Raw genomic sequence first — 13,437 nt, 5'->3', positions numbered from 1 at the left:
GCTGTTGATGGGAACGATTTGCCCGTCCAGCCACACGGTGACCCGGCGATGACTTGCAGGGGTTAAGAGATCCCTGGCACAACACGTGTGATGAGGATAAAACCATCCAATCACGCTGGGCACTTTCTCTCCCGAGTGTTCGCAGCGAGGGCTTTCCACGCAGCCACTCGGCCTCCACTGCACCGACTGCACGTGCAGGTTTAATGGCGCTGCATCACGACCCCGACGCCCCCCTGGAGTTCGATCCCTGGCACTGGTCCAACATCGGCGACGGATATCTCAACCGGTCCAGGGCCTCCCTTAGGTCGAACCAGAATTACATGAGTGCCTGTTGCGTTGCGTAAGCATCAGCACCGGGGAAACAAAGACGGCTGGGCGTGGCGCTTGCCACCCACGACCCCCCCCCCGTGTTGCCGTGCCGGCCTTGACGGGCGCTCGCTGACAGCACTTTTCCTCAATGGTCTGTTGGGGCTATACGGGGGTGGGGGGGAGCTTTGTCTGTGTGCGCGTGCACAGCACTACGTGGGCCGCTGCCGCCGCTGCTGCTGCCGCATGCCACCTGCTGGCATCGCCTTGTTAACGTCTCAGCTTGGGTCTCGCCGAACGGCGGGCGCCGCAGTAACCATAAAAGCTCAATTTGCCCTCCCCGGTGTGACCGTGGCGGCGTGCGTGTCGTTTCTCTGGCAGCAGGACGGCCATTCGGTTTTTTTTTCTTTTCTTTCATTTAAACGATCTTAGGCTGCTCCGTCTGCGGTGGTGCAGAAGCATCGCGCAACAGCAAAAAAAACTCAACACGTTCGTCATCAATAACACGTACGGCACTACCCTGAAAAGGGGCAAATATATTTACGAAGAAGTGACGCTTCGGGAAATGGACCCTGATGTATACGCAGTTGAAGGACCGTTGCCTGCAACGACATCTGTCACTGATTGTTCCTCTTTGCTTTTATTGTTCACTCTGCAAAACAAACGAGTGCGGTTTGTGGCCAAATGAAGCTGAGGATGACCATTCAAAATTAGGCCGATTCAAGGCAGCTTGCTGTGCAACCCCAGCCTGGCCACAGTCGTTCGTGAAGTAACGACGCGCGCGGCTCCGCTTATGCTTTTGCCAGGCTGCCCCAAATACATTTATTTACGCAGTGCGAGCCGTTACGCGAGCGTGAGAATTTACTCCGCGCAGACGCGCAGAGGGCCCCGTTCCCCGGGCTCTGTTTGTACTCGGCTGAGCAATAAAGCCACGCTCGCGTTGTGCTGTTTTGATCGTTACCCATGCAACGCGCGGAGAGCCGCCGAACACGCTGCTCAGCGCGCGCGGTGAGATCTCGTCGGGCAACGGGAGGATTTTTTTCTAAAGTGACGACGGCGCGACCCAGCGTTGAACCCACGTGTGTGAACGCGCGCGGCCACCACCCGTGTCTTGCCCGCGCGTTAATGCAGCGACGGCACCCTCCGGCAGCGACTGTGAACCGCGGGGAAGACGTGCCCACCTTCGGGCTCCACCTTACCGCCAAAGTACGGTTCACATCGGCAGGCGATTTTTTTCCAAAACGTAAACAAGCCGTTATATTTTAAATCGGTTTGTAAAAAATTTTTTACGCGTTCATTCATTTGCAGTTTTATTCAGGAACAGTAGCGATTATACATCCTCACCACCTGCAATTTTTCGGAAATTGGGCTTCATCTGCAATCACCGTCCGTGCTGATTCAAAATCTGCACACTATTTATCAGCAAGCCAGGGCTGGGCAGCCCCGCCGCCAGCGCCGCCCCCGTGGAGTTTCTCTGGAACGCTTCCAGCGATCGCGCGGTGGCACCCCTGGTGGCCGTGCGCACAGCGGCCGGCGCGACTCCAATCGGAGCGCGAGCGTCCCCGCCGCACTCGACCGTAGCGGAGGGCCCCGGGCGATCGCGTGCCCTCGTTACGGGGCGGCTCATCTCAGGAGGAATCCTGCCCCGAGCCAGTCGCCCTCCTCCAGGGAGAAGCGCGCCGTGCCGACGTAGCGTGCCGCTCCGCCGACCTCCACGATCACGGCTGGGAACCGGCCGCATCGCAGCTCCTGCGGCACACGGTGCGGCACGCGCGACTCATTACGGGCGAGGACCCGCCGATGACCCCCCCCCCCCCCCCCTCGGCGCCTTAAATCATTATTCACCGTTCGATTTACGCTCGTCGACGAGTGGCCAAACGGGGACGGCTGAGGGCCCCCGGAGGGCCCGCGTCAGGTGCGCCAGACGGATTTAAGGTGAACTGTGAGGAAGGCCATCAATCACTCAGCCAACGATATTGGGCACACTCCACCTGGGAATTCTGGGGAACCCAGGCCGACTCATTTTGTTCCGCCGTCAGGGAGCAACAACAAAATAAAAAATGAACCCTGCTAATTTTAAATCTCAACTCCTCGGTGCCTTGCGGACACAGCGGATTAATCATCTCCGATGTAACAAACCTTCGGTCCTGAGGTTAAAGGGGCGAGCCTTGCCGGGAGGGCGAATGCTTGCGTCGAAGGCAGGAGCATGCGAGCGTTTCGTGTGCGTGCGCGGCGACCGAAACGCGCGCGATGTCGCGCACGCTGGGAGCGACGCCGGTTTTACTTGAGACTCTGCGGAACTCTCCGGGAGGAAGCTCCCGGGGCCCCTCGACCCCCATCGTCCCGAGTGCGGCTGCTCGGCTTAATTTGAATCGAGAGAAGGGATCCCACGGTCGGTTGCGAGGCACCAACCGAGCGGAAAGCGTACACCCGAAGCCTTCGGTCAACCGGCATGTTTGACAACATGCATTACGGTCACCCTCCAGAGACGCTCCTATTATTATTACTAGTTAAAGAAGCCGTGGTGCAGCGTGCGGACTGCAGCCATTCTTGGGCCACGTTTGGGAGCCAACGCGAGCCGAGAAGCCCCGCGAGCACCGCTCTCCATTTGCTTCGCCACACGCGTGTGAATGCACGTGCGACCGACAGAGAAGATCGCCTACGTAATAACTCATGGCCCCATGTGAATACACGGCTGGACGAAGGGGCCTCCTCGTCTAAGGTCGGCGAAACGGTTTCCGGTGTCACTCGCCGCTCACGTTATACCGTGGCCATGGGGTCAAACTCGTGCTTTCTGGTCCGTAAGCACGGCGCGCAAAGCAACTGCAGCGCTACGCCCCCCCCTCCCCACCCCCTCAAACGCGAGCATCATATCAGCACGTCATTTACATATCCATTGCGTAATCACCGACTCGTCAATTCTCGTGCTCAAACTCTGGCGCGCGTACCGGTCTGTTACTCGATGCACCGCGACCTGGCTGTTATGAAACAGCGGGCTAGCCGACCCTCTGAAGCAGGCCTACGGTACAGGGTGAACCATCCCAATGATGACAACACAATCGTCAATAACAACGCGACCTTGAAAAGTAAAACAAACAAAAATAGGTAATGTTTCAGGCAATGGCCCTTCCTCAGGGCACACAGAGCGGTGGCGTGGATACGAGTTGCACCTTATATACCACGGCGGGACATGATGAGAATTATATTATGAAGGAAAAAAATCCTGGGCAAACAGTTTTTTACATAATCCCCTTAGTGATGCATTCCTGGGCGAAATTCTCATTTGAATCGGGGATTATAATCAGCATAATGCACTCAGTGATGTATTGCTGGGCTCTATTCAATCCCCCTGATTTATAAGGACCCTATTTTCTTTCTTCTCAACAGTAGGTGGAATTATTGTTAAAGCAATGGCCTCATAACTTTCATGGGGAATGTCAAAATATTGTATAAGTGCACTGGGATTGGAGGGAGATATGCACAGGCATTGAAGTTTATCAAATGTTTTATCCGTAATTTTTCACGATTCGGATTTCGCTGCTGATTTCCGGATGAACCTGAGAAAAATAAAAATGAGGACTGGGTATATGAAATTCCCGATTATCCAAAAAAAAAAATGTCTGGTGTTGTGTTCTTGCCAGACACTGGGAGCACGTTCATGATGGGCAGAAATGATCGGCAAAGCAACATGTAAGCACCGTCACTTAAATAACCTCCCGCACATTTCCATAAAAATTGGCGTCACGTGCCATCGGGCGACATTCACATCGCAGCTCCGATTTGCACGGTTGGCTACCTGCGGGGCACGAGTACGTGACGCGAGTATGTGATACGGGTACGTGACACCAGTACGTGACACGTATGTGACGTGGGCACGTGACGCGAGTACATGACACGAGCACAGGACGTGAGTGACATGAGCACGTGACACGCGTACGTGACGCGAGTATGCAACGTGCAACGACCAGGACAACCTAAATCAAAACTCCGGAAAAAAATTATCCGTACGAATCCGAAATCCCAAACGTTTCAATCCAGAACCCCTCCCGACCATTTTCTCGGGGGGTGTCTGTACACGGATGAGCCCGTGCGGTGAGACACGCCGACGGTGGAGGGCCCCCGTGTCTCGGCCGGAGCGCCGCTCACCGCGATGGCCTTGCCGCTGAACACGGAGCCCGTGGTGCCGCTCTCAAAGCGCCGCGTCTGGCCAAGGCTCAGGAGGCCCCTGCGATGCTGCAAGGCGACGCGGGCCGTCACCCCCGACCCCGTGGGGCTCCGGTCCACCTGGGGCACAATTCGCAGTGTTCAACGCGACAGTGGCCGGGTGGCCCCTGAGGCCAGCCGCGGAGCGTCTGGGTTCGAATGCAGATAGCGGTCGCCTGTAATTGGACGGGTGGCTCAGCAGGGGAGTGAGTAGAAGGAGTGAGCAAGGTTGGGAGTTCAAATCCGGCTTGGGAGTTAACTCGGCCCATCATCCCTCCAGGGTCGACAAATAGTGAAGAATTAAAAACGTCAGTTTCACGTAGGACAAATAATATTTGCGCTGTGTGGATAAAGATGCTTAATTGAAGTGATAATCTTCCGAGGCTGTTCTCTCACACAGGGTGATGCCATGCCAGCTGCAGTGCTCTGAATCGAAGTCTGTTAATCTAATGACATGGTCATGATAGCACAATTTATATATCATTTGTAAACATATATAAAAAGAAAAACGAAGTACAGCCGTTTGTTGGTCTGTCACTGGATAAAGGCCTCCTCACGATGCATTCGGTCATGGAGCTTTTTTGACCATACTTCACCACGCTGGTCACTGCTGGTTGGCAAATGGTAGAACAGATCATGACTGGTTTAGATATCACCCACCGCAGATGTAAACCGTGGTCGGGAATCAAACTCGGGTTTGCAGGATCGTAGGGAGGGTGCGCTCGCCGCTGCACCACCGCCCGGCGAATACAAAGCGAAGGGTGCCGGCGCTACCTGGGCGTCTGCGAAGACGCATACGTTGGCCGTGGGCTCCTCCGAGAATCCGTCACTCCCGTCGGTGAGGATGGTGCCATAGAGGAACGCCAGCTCCTCGCCGTCCGGGTGGAAGAGCCGCACCTGCCAGGGCAGCGCAGTACGTGAACACGAACCGCACCGACGCGGACCAAACCAACTACAGCGACACGGACCAGACAGACATGAACCACGCCAACACGAACCGCACCAACGCCAACCGCGCCAACGCAAGGCGCTCCAACGGCAAACCGTGCCAACGCTAACCGGGCGAACGCTGGCCGCACACGCCGCTACCGAATCCCTTGACCCGCACTGCCATGAATCCAACGCGGTGCCACCGCTCGTGACGTGCTGCTTGTGCGTACACGCACAGCTATGATGCGCTTGTTAATCCGCTGCTGGATGAGGGCCTCCCCATGGATTAGGTCCTCCCCATGCCAATCTTGCGGTGGGGTTATCTGGCAGTACTTCACCATGTCGGGTTAGTGCACGTTCGTTAAAGAGGATGAGCGTAGATTGTTGGAGCACGGCACATTACAACAGACGATGTTGCTACGCTGCCCTCTGCTGCCGACAACGCAGCTCCGGCACCGGTCAGGCGCGGCGATCGCCCATCCAAGCGCCATCCAGGATCAACCCTGCTTCATTGCCGAGATACGATGGAGATCGCACGCATTCCGCGAGATTTCATCGTAAATGCGTGTGTGTGTGTGTGTGGACACACGTGTGTGAGGGCAGCACGTTCTCGTGATTCATCGCCGAATCGGAATGAAAGCGCAATTTCTGGCATCTGTCCTCGCTCTCGCACAATATATCTGTCGAGCCGTTCCAGCAAAGGCAACAGCGCAAAAAAAAAATCCTGACATTTTGGGCTACAATTGGGGGGTGAAAATACCCCCCCGCATACGAATTCCTTTCAGATACAAAAGTGTAAAGGTGAATATCGCTCCGCTACCGAAATCTGTCATCCCTCTATTCCTGTCCCTACCCAAAGAATGTCCTGGGCTCTTTGACCAATCCAATGACATTTCCTGGCTATAGACCAGCAACACGTTGCATTGCTTCGGATAGTGGGTGATGGGGGGGGGCGCGCTTCACCGAAAAGGTCAAAGGACGTCACGACGTTCCCAGGAATGTCACGGACACGGGTTGCTGCAGGTTTATGTATTCTGTATATTATTAGAGACATCACCGTGAAAGAAACCTTGGTGCCTGTGAAGCTTGCACGTTGCAGCAGCGTCGTGCTTTGCGAGAAAGGATGCCGATAAAACCACGAGGCAAATGTTACTCGTCATCGTCGTCATCGTCGTCGCCACCGAAATGTTAACACCAATTCAGAAGACGGGCGACGATAAGAAAAACCCACCACGTTGGGCAATAACGCCGCGGCGCTGTCTGGAAAAATATGGACCAGGTGACGTTGCAGACAAAGGCCCTTCCTCGTAGCGCACGTTTGTTCTTTGTTAATCGTGCCGGGGCGCAACCGCAAACAACCGCAGCAGCGTCACCAAATAATCCACGGCACGCGATGTTAGACAATAGTATGCAGGGTGGGAAACATTGACAAGGGAGAACACAACGCAAATGATGGCGGTTAAAATATTACCCTGAAATGTCCAAACCTGAGAAGGGGGGGAGGGGTGGGGGGTGGGGGCCGAGACACCGTGCCGGCGTTAATGCTGCGCGGGCGCTGTGACGACCGCCTCCACCCACGACCACAGCGCCGCCACGGAGAGACTCACGGGCAGTGAGGGCACGACAGGAGCCTCGCGTGAGCCAGGGGCGGCGCAGTGGCGGCGGCGGCGGCGGAGATGAATATTTGCTCTTGCGAGACAAGGGAGGAAATTCCGAAGCCTCGGATTGCAGGGGTTTACCTGAGGACTTCGTACGTCTCCAATCGTTTTCGGTAAATGCCTTAGCGCGAACAAATGCGTGTGTGCCATTGGCAGTGTGGCGGTTGGTGCGCGGCGCCACAAACCAGGCCACCCGAGTTCAATTCCCAGTCACGGCCAACATCGGTGACGATTATCTGAACCGGTCCTGGGCCTTCCCTAGGTCGACTCAGCCTTAAATAAGTACCCGGTGCGATGTGTAGACATCGCCACTAGGGAGACAAAGGCGGTCGGGCGTGGTACTGGCCATACAACCACGTCCTCGTGTGCCTTGTCGGCCTTCATCAGTGCTCGCTAACAACACTTGCCCAGCAGCCTGTTAGAGGGTATACGGGGGATCTTTGTAGCCTTGCACTGCCATGTGACAGGAGTTGAAACATGGAGTGGAACGTTTTTGGCAGCAGGGAGCCTTCGTGTGTGGAGTTTGTCTCTACTCCCCCTGTTCTGCGTGAGGTTCCTCTGGGTTCTCCGATTTATTCCCAAGTAAAAAAAGATACGTCACTGTTATTGGCCAAACATCCCAAACGCTGACAAATTACCTGCAGATTACTCTGTTGTGATTATACAGAGCAGCAACATCGCTGCCTACTGCAATAGACTTGGCAGGACCCTCCTGAGTCTTGAGACTCAGTAAGCCTTTTATGGATAAACAAGCAGAAAAATAATGTCTTCTTGGTTCTTTCAGTAAAGTCACGTAGAGTGGAAACAAAATAATAAAGATAATAATAAAACATAATAAAATAAAATTCTCACGACGTTTCAGCCACAACACAAGCAGCCTTCTTCAGGTGTTGTGGCCGAAACGTCGTGAGAATTTTATTTTATTATGTATTATTATTATCTTTATTATTTTGTTTCCACTCTACGTGACTTTACCGAAAGAACCAAGAAGATGAATCCCTGCAGTCACGAAAGCTTTAAATAGAAAAATAATGCTCAAAATAATAAAAGCGAAAGACTTTGGTGCGTGGGAATCCCTCGCCATGAAAGCATAATAATCAGCAGACGATTGGCTTTGGATTAAACCTCCACTAGGGGTGTGCACCAGGGCCCTCTCGTCCAGCCTCTCCTTCTGGACCTCCTGCGGGTCCAGCCAAGGTTGTGGGAGGCTCAGGTGAGAGGGCGAAACGAGCGTACGACACTGACCGCACAAGCGAGGAGCCTTACAAACCCATCCCCGCGTGGGTCTCCCCCGTCTCCCCTTGCTTGCCTGCTTCTTCACCGCCTCCGTCACTGCGGTGGCCCCTTCGACCAGCGCCTTGGTGGAGGACGAGCGGACGTCCAGGCCCAGCGACGAGGCGCTCAGGAAGGCGTAGAACGTGCCGCCGTAGGCGACGTCCACGGCCAGCTGTCCGTAGCCCGGCACCGCAACCAGCTCGTCTGCACGGCAGCGGCGGCGGCAGCAGCGGCGGCGGTGAGATCGGTGTGCCCCAGGGGGCACGGGAAGGTGGCCAAGCGTGGCGCGGAGGATGAGGATGAGGAGGCGCCGCGGGCAAGAGCCGCTGCACCGCTAACGGATTGACTGATGAGACGAGGCTGGCACCGGGATGCGGGTCGATACGGCGCTCGCTACGGCGCGCACGACTAATATGAAATGTAATTGAAAATAAAATTGAAGATCCATCGCCCGCGACGCCGCCTTCGCGCCATCAGGGGTCGTCGCTCGCTTTGCGCTCCGAGCGTCGGGCCGCCGGTGCCGAGCACCGCGTGCACGCAGCCAATTTGCAGCGCGCCGGGGCCGCCAGCCACGGCCACTACCGTGGCCACCCCCCCCACCGCCCGCTACACCCCCCCCCCCCCCCCCCCGCACACCGCCAGGAACCGGCGCTCACCCAGGCAGAAGGCGAAGGCGGGCACGCTGTGGAAGCGGACGTGGGGGTCGCTGGCTCCGTCGGCGCCGCGCCGCACAAACGCGGTGACCAGCCCGCACGGCACCTCGATGCGCACCTCCGTCTCTGGCTCGGCGCCCTCCGCCGTGGGGGCGGAGGGCGGGGGCGGCGCCAGGCCGAAGTCGACGGCGAAACGGCCGAGCGCCAGCACGGCGTGGCCGCACATGGTGCTGCAGCCCTCGTTGTGCATGAAGGCGGCCGCCAGGTGGGCCCCCGGCTCGGCCGGCTCGGCCAGCACGGCGCCGTACATGTCCCGGTGGCCGCGCGGCTCGTTCATCAGCAGGCGGCGCGCCGCGTCGTGCCGCGCGCCGGCCAGCAGGGCCCTCCGCGTGGCGGCCGCGCCGGGCCCCAGCGCCGCCTCGTCGGGCCAGCCGGCCAGCACGACCCGCAGCGGCTCGCCGCCCGTGTGCATGTCCAGCACGGACACGGGTGGAGTCGCGCCGCAGCCCGGGAGGGACCCGGTGGTGTCGGCCGCGATCCTCGCCAGGGTGGCGCGAACGCCGGAGCCCGGGCCGCTCATGGCCACTGCTGAATGCGTGGGTGTGTGGCTGGGTGGGTGACTGGGTGGGTGGGTGTGTAGGTGAGTGACTGATTGGGTGGGTGATTAGATGGGTGGGTGTGTGGGTGACTGAGTGAGTGGGTGTGTAGGTGAGTGACTGATTGGGTAGGTGATTAGATGGGTGGGTGTGTGGGTGACTGAGTGGGTGGGTGATTAGATGGGTGGGTGTGTGGGTGACTGAGTGGGTGGGTGTGTAGGTGAGTGACTGATTGGGTGGGTGATTCGATGGGTGGGTGTGTGGGTGACTGAGTGAGTGGGTGTGTAGGTGAGTGACTGATTGGGTGGGTGATTCGATGGGTGGGTGTGTGGGTGACGGAGTGAGTGGGTGTGTAGGTGAGTGACTGATTGGGTGGGTGATTAGATGGGTGGGTGTGTGGGTGACTGAGTGGGTGGGTGATTAGATGGGTGGGTGTGTGGGTGACTGAGTGGGTGGGTGTGTAGTTGAGTGACTGATTGGGTGGGTGATTAGATGGGTGGGTGTGTGGGTGACTGAGTGGGTGGATGATTGGGTGGGTGGGTGAGTGCGTGGGTGACTGAGTGGCTGGGTGTGTAGGTGAGTGACCAATTGGGTGGGTGATTAGATGGGTGGGTGTGTGGGTGACTGATTGGGTGGGTGATTAGATGGGTGGGTGTGTGGGTGACTGAGTGGGTGGGTGATTGGGTGGGTGGGTGATTGGGTGGGTGGGTGTGTGAGTGACTGAGTGGGTGGGTGTGTAGGTGAGTGATTGATTGGGTGGGTGATTATATGGGTGGGTGTGTGCGTGACTGATTGGGTGGGTGATTGGATGGGTGGGTGTGTGGGTGACTGAGTGGGTGGGTGATTGGGTGGGTGGGTGTGTGGGTAACTGAGTGGGTGTGTGGGTGAGTGACTTGGTGTGTGGGTGATTGTGTGGGTGTGTAAGTGGCTGTATGGGTGAGTGGCTGTGTGGATGACTGAGTGAGTGGATGGGTGAGTGGCTGTGTGGGTGATTGGGTGAGTGAGTGGCTGTGTGGATGAGTGACTGGGGTGGGTGAATTAATGAAGACGGGGTGGGTAGATTAATGTGTGTGGTTTACTGTGGGTGGGTGATGGCAAGGTGGATGGTAGTGTGAGCGGGTGGTTCTCTGCGTGGATCGGTGGTGACTGTGAGTGGCTATGGTCCAGTGGCTAATCGTGGATGGGTGTCCGGAGGTGGATATGACTGGATGTGTGTGGCACGAGGTGGGAAAGTGTGGAACGCAAAACTGTATCTCAACACAGAGGACAAAAAGGAAAACTTAGGGGCCGTCCATAAATGACGTCACATCAAAATGCGCAACTTTAAATAAATACTGTATAGACAACACGTGCTACTTATTTAAATAGATTTTTTAAATAAATGTTTTCTCTAACAAAATCAGAGTACAGCGCCACATTAAATACGCACTACAATGACAATAGTTTAAAGCGATTTGAAGCATGTTTTATCTTCAAAATGGAAAGGTTTTTTTTTGGGGGGGGGGGGGCAGAGCTTTGTGACGTCATATTTTTGTGACGCCGTGTGACGAGGGGGGGGGTTAAAAATCGTCCAAATTCGCGTGACGTCATTTATGGACGGCCCCTTATTACCGTATTCTCCGCATCATAAGACACCTTTTCCCTGTACTGTACATGTGACCAGCTTTACAGAACTTTATTGAACAGATGGACTGCTCGATTGTTCACTTTTCGGGAGCTTATCACAGCTCAATGTAGCGACGGCAAGCGCTGGTGACAATTCCACATTTCCAGGGCAAGAACCGATCCTCTCAAAATGTACGACCACTCGACTGCCCAACAAAGCTGTACAGTACTGAATGTAGCGACCGCGGCGAGATGATGGGCCTAGTAAAGCCGCAAAGCAGCCCCCGCTACTGCGAGGTGACCGTGATAATCGCCGCTCGCGATACGATATTCGAGTTGACGATTATCGCGATATCGGTTTCCCTTAAACCTCGTAATTGTTGCATCACGGGACCCGGACAGAGGGCGACGGTTGTGGGGATGGGCTGGGGGGGGAGGGGTCCTTCATCCAGCAGTGGATTGACCACGGCTGCCGATGCTGCTGAACAAATGCGTAAACCGTTGCAGTGACGAGACGCCGCTAGCTGGTTGCGCTGAATGCGGGGATTTACAAACCGTGTAGCTGAGCGCGATGCGAGGAATGTCGCCGTCTCTACTCCCTCCCCCACCGTCTCTGTCTCTCTTCAACTCGCTGCGTCGACAGCACCACCCACGGAGTGGCCACGTCGCGGCAAGAACTTCCTGCGACTGCAACTCTCTCTCCTCTCTCCTCCTCCCTTTCCTCCCTCCCCCTCCCGTTCCTCTCTCCCCCTCCCTTTCCTCTCTCCTCCCTTTCCTCTCCCCCTCCCTTTCCTCTCTCCTCCCTCCCTTTCCTCTCTCCTCCCTTTCCTCTCTCCCCCTCCCTTTCCTCTCTCCTCCCTTTCCTCTCTCCCCCTCCCTTTCCTCTCTCCCCCTCTCCCGTTCCTCTCCCCCTCCCTTTCCTCTCTTTTTTACGATCAGAGGAAACAAGAAGATGCTCGGTGTAGTCGGCACTTTGCTTCGTTCATCATTTTGGTTTTTTTTCTCTCCTCCCGTTCCTCTCTTTTTTTTTAGGCCCAACAGACTTCATGTAATGTTTAAAAAATAATTTCATGACTTAGTCCAAGATAACAAAGTTTTGCAAATACGTTTAAATTTGGATGCACTTTTCGATGTATACAGTTCACCAGGACACAAACTTTCATATTTTCCAACCTCCCCTGTCCCGTTCCTCCCCCCTCTCTCTAGACCCCTGGGAAAAGGGGATCCCCTGTTGGTGAAGGGGAGAGGGGGGGGCACATAAAACAAAGCATTGAAAGAAAAACCCAAAAAAATCGAAATGACGAACGAAGCAAAGTTCCGACTACACTGAGCATCTTGTTGTTTCCTCTGATCGTAAAGAGAGAGGGGTGATGACACGGGTGGTAGTGGCTGGGGTAAGTGGCGGATGAAGCTCGCGTGACGCCTGTAGCATATGTTATAAAGGGGCCCTAAATAAAAAAACATTAAAACGCACATTTTTTACTTGCATAGTAAAGTACTGTAATTGTTTTTTTTCATTTGCTATACAGCCAGACAATAGGCATTATGCCGGATTATCCTCGTAGCTAAAGTAGCTCATAGTTCCATTTCCATTTATTTGGTATAGCCCTGTGAGCCATTCGGCTCTTGAATCGGGTGCAACCGCAAAAAAACAAAAACATGAACAAAAAACATCTTAAAGTGACTATGTGACTGTGCAAACAGAAAATCCCGGAACAAAACATCAAAATATTCCTGAAATAGCACCGTACACCAACGCTGTGTGCAAAAATCCCAGTGGGATGCAAGTCAAACAACAACAACCACAAGACAACTAAGATTAAGGCCATAAGATTAAGGCCAGTCTAACTCCGTACTACAATAAACAAAAACATCGCCAAACCAAAAAAAGTTTTCGAAATCACCAAAATAAAAGCCATAGATGCAATGTAACAGTGATCATAGGGACTGTGACCGAATTTGTAACAATAAACTACATAAATAACATGTAACACCAAATCCTAGAGCCATATTTTAGGCCACTGAATAGCAGTGGCAGCTAGGGGTATACAACTCCTCTAGAGCAGTTTTGAGTGAAGATCTCATAGGTAGTGATTCAAGTTGCAGTTTATTGGCAATAGCATTCCAGACCCTGGGGGCATCAATAGCAAAGGCCCTTCCTCCGGTTTATATATACTTTCAAGCTATCAAATCCGGTTCAACGATTCTGCA

General features: G+C 54.9%; 1 protein-coding gene across 3 annotated transcripts; it reads right to left on the bottom strand.

The window, feature by feature from the left end:
- Positions 1-927: 927 nt before the first annotated feature.
- L3HYPDH (trans-L-3-hydroxyproline dehydratase) lies at positions 928-11,959 on the bottom strand. 3 transcript variants are annotated; one of them, XM_076071535.1, is made up of 6 exons: positions 11,782-11,959; positions 9,029-10,868; positions 8,407-8,576; positions 5,284-5,406; positions 4,453-4,590; positions 928-2,055 (listed from the first exon to the last, which is right to left on the bottom strand). In XM_076071535.1, exons 2-6 carry the CDS (start codon positions 9,603-9,605, stop codon positions 1,930-1,932), a joined length of 1,134 nt encoding a protein of 377 aa, XP_075927650.1. In that variant the 5' UTR covers positions 9,606-10,868; positions 11,782-11,959; the 3' UTR covers positions 928-1,929. The 3 variants fall into 3 exon arrangements, with proteins under 3 accessions (XP_075927650.1, XP_075927649.1, XP_032821025.2); XM_076071534.1 differs by having other exon boundaries at positions 9,029-10,825; XM_032965134.2 differs by lacking the exon at positions 11,782-11,959 and having other exon boundaries at positions 9,029-11,775.
- Positions 11,960-13,437: the final 1,478 nt, after the last annotated feature.

Source organism: Petromyzon marinus, chromosome 33 (genome assembly GCF_048934315.1).
Source record: "Petromyzon marinus isolate PM22_M1 ecotype Great Lakes invasive population chromosome 33, UKy_Petmar_22M1.pri1.0, whole genome shotgun sequence".
In the NCBI taxonomy this organism is placed as follows: domain Eukaryota; kingdom Metazoa; phylum Chordata; class Hyperoartia; order Petromyzontiformes; family Petromyzontidae; genus Petromyzon; species Petromyzon marinus.
Note: the sequence above shows the minus strand (reverse complement) of the source record. Positions and strands in the feature narration are given on the sequence as shown.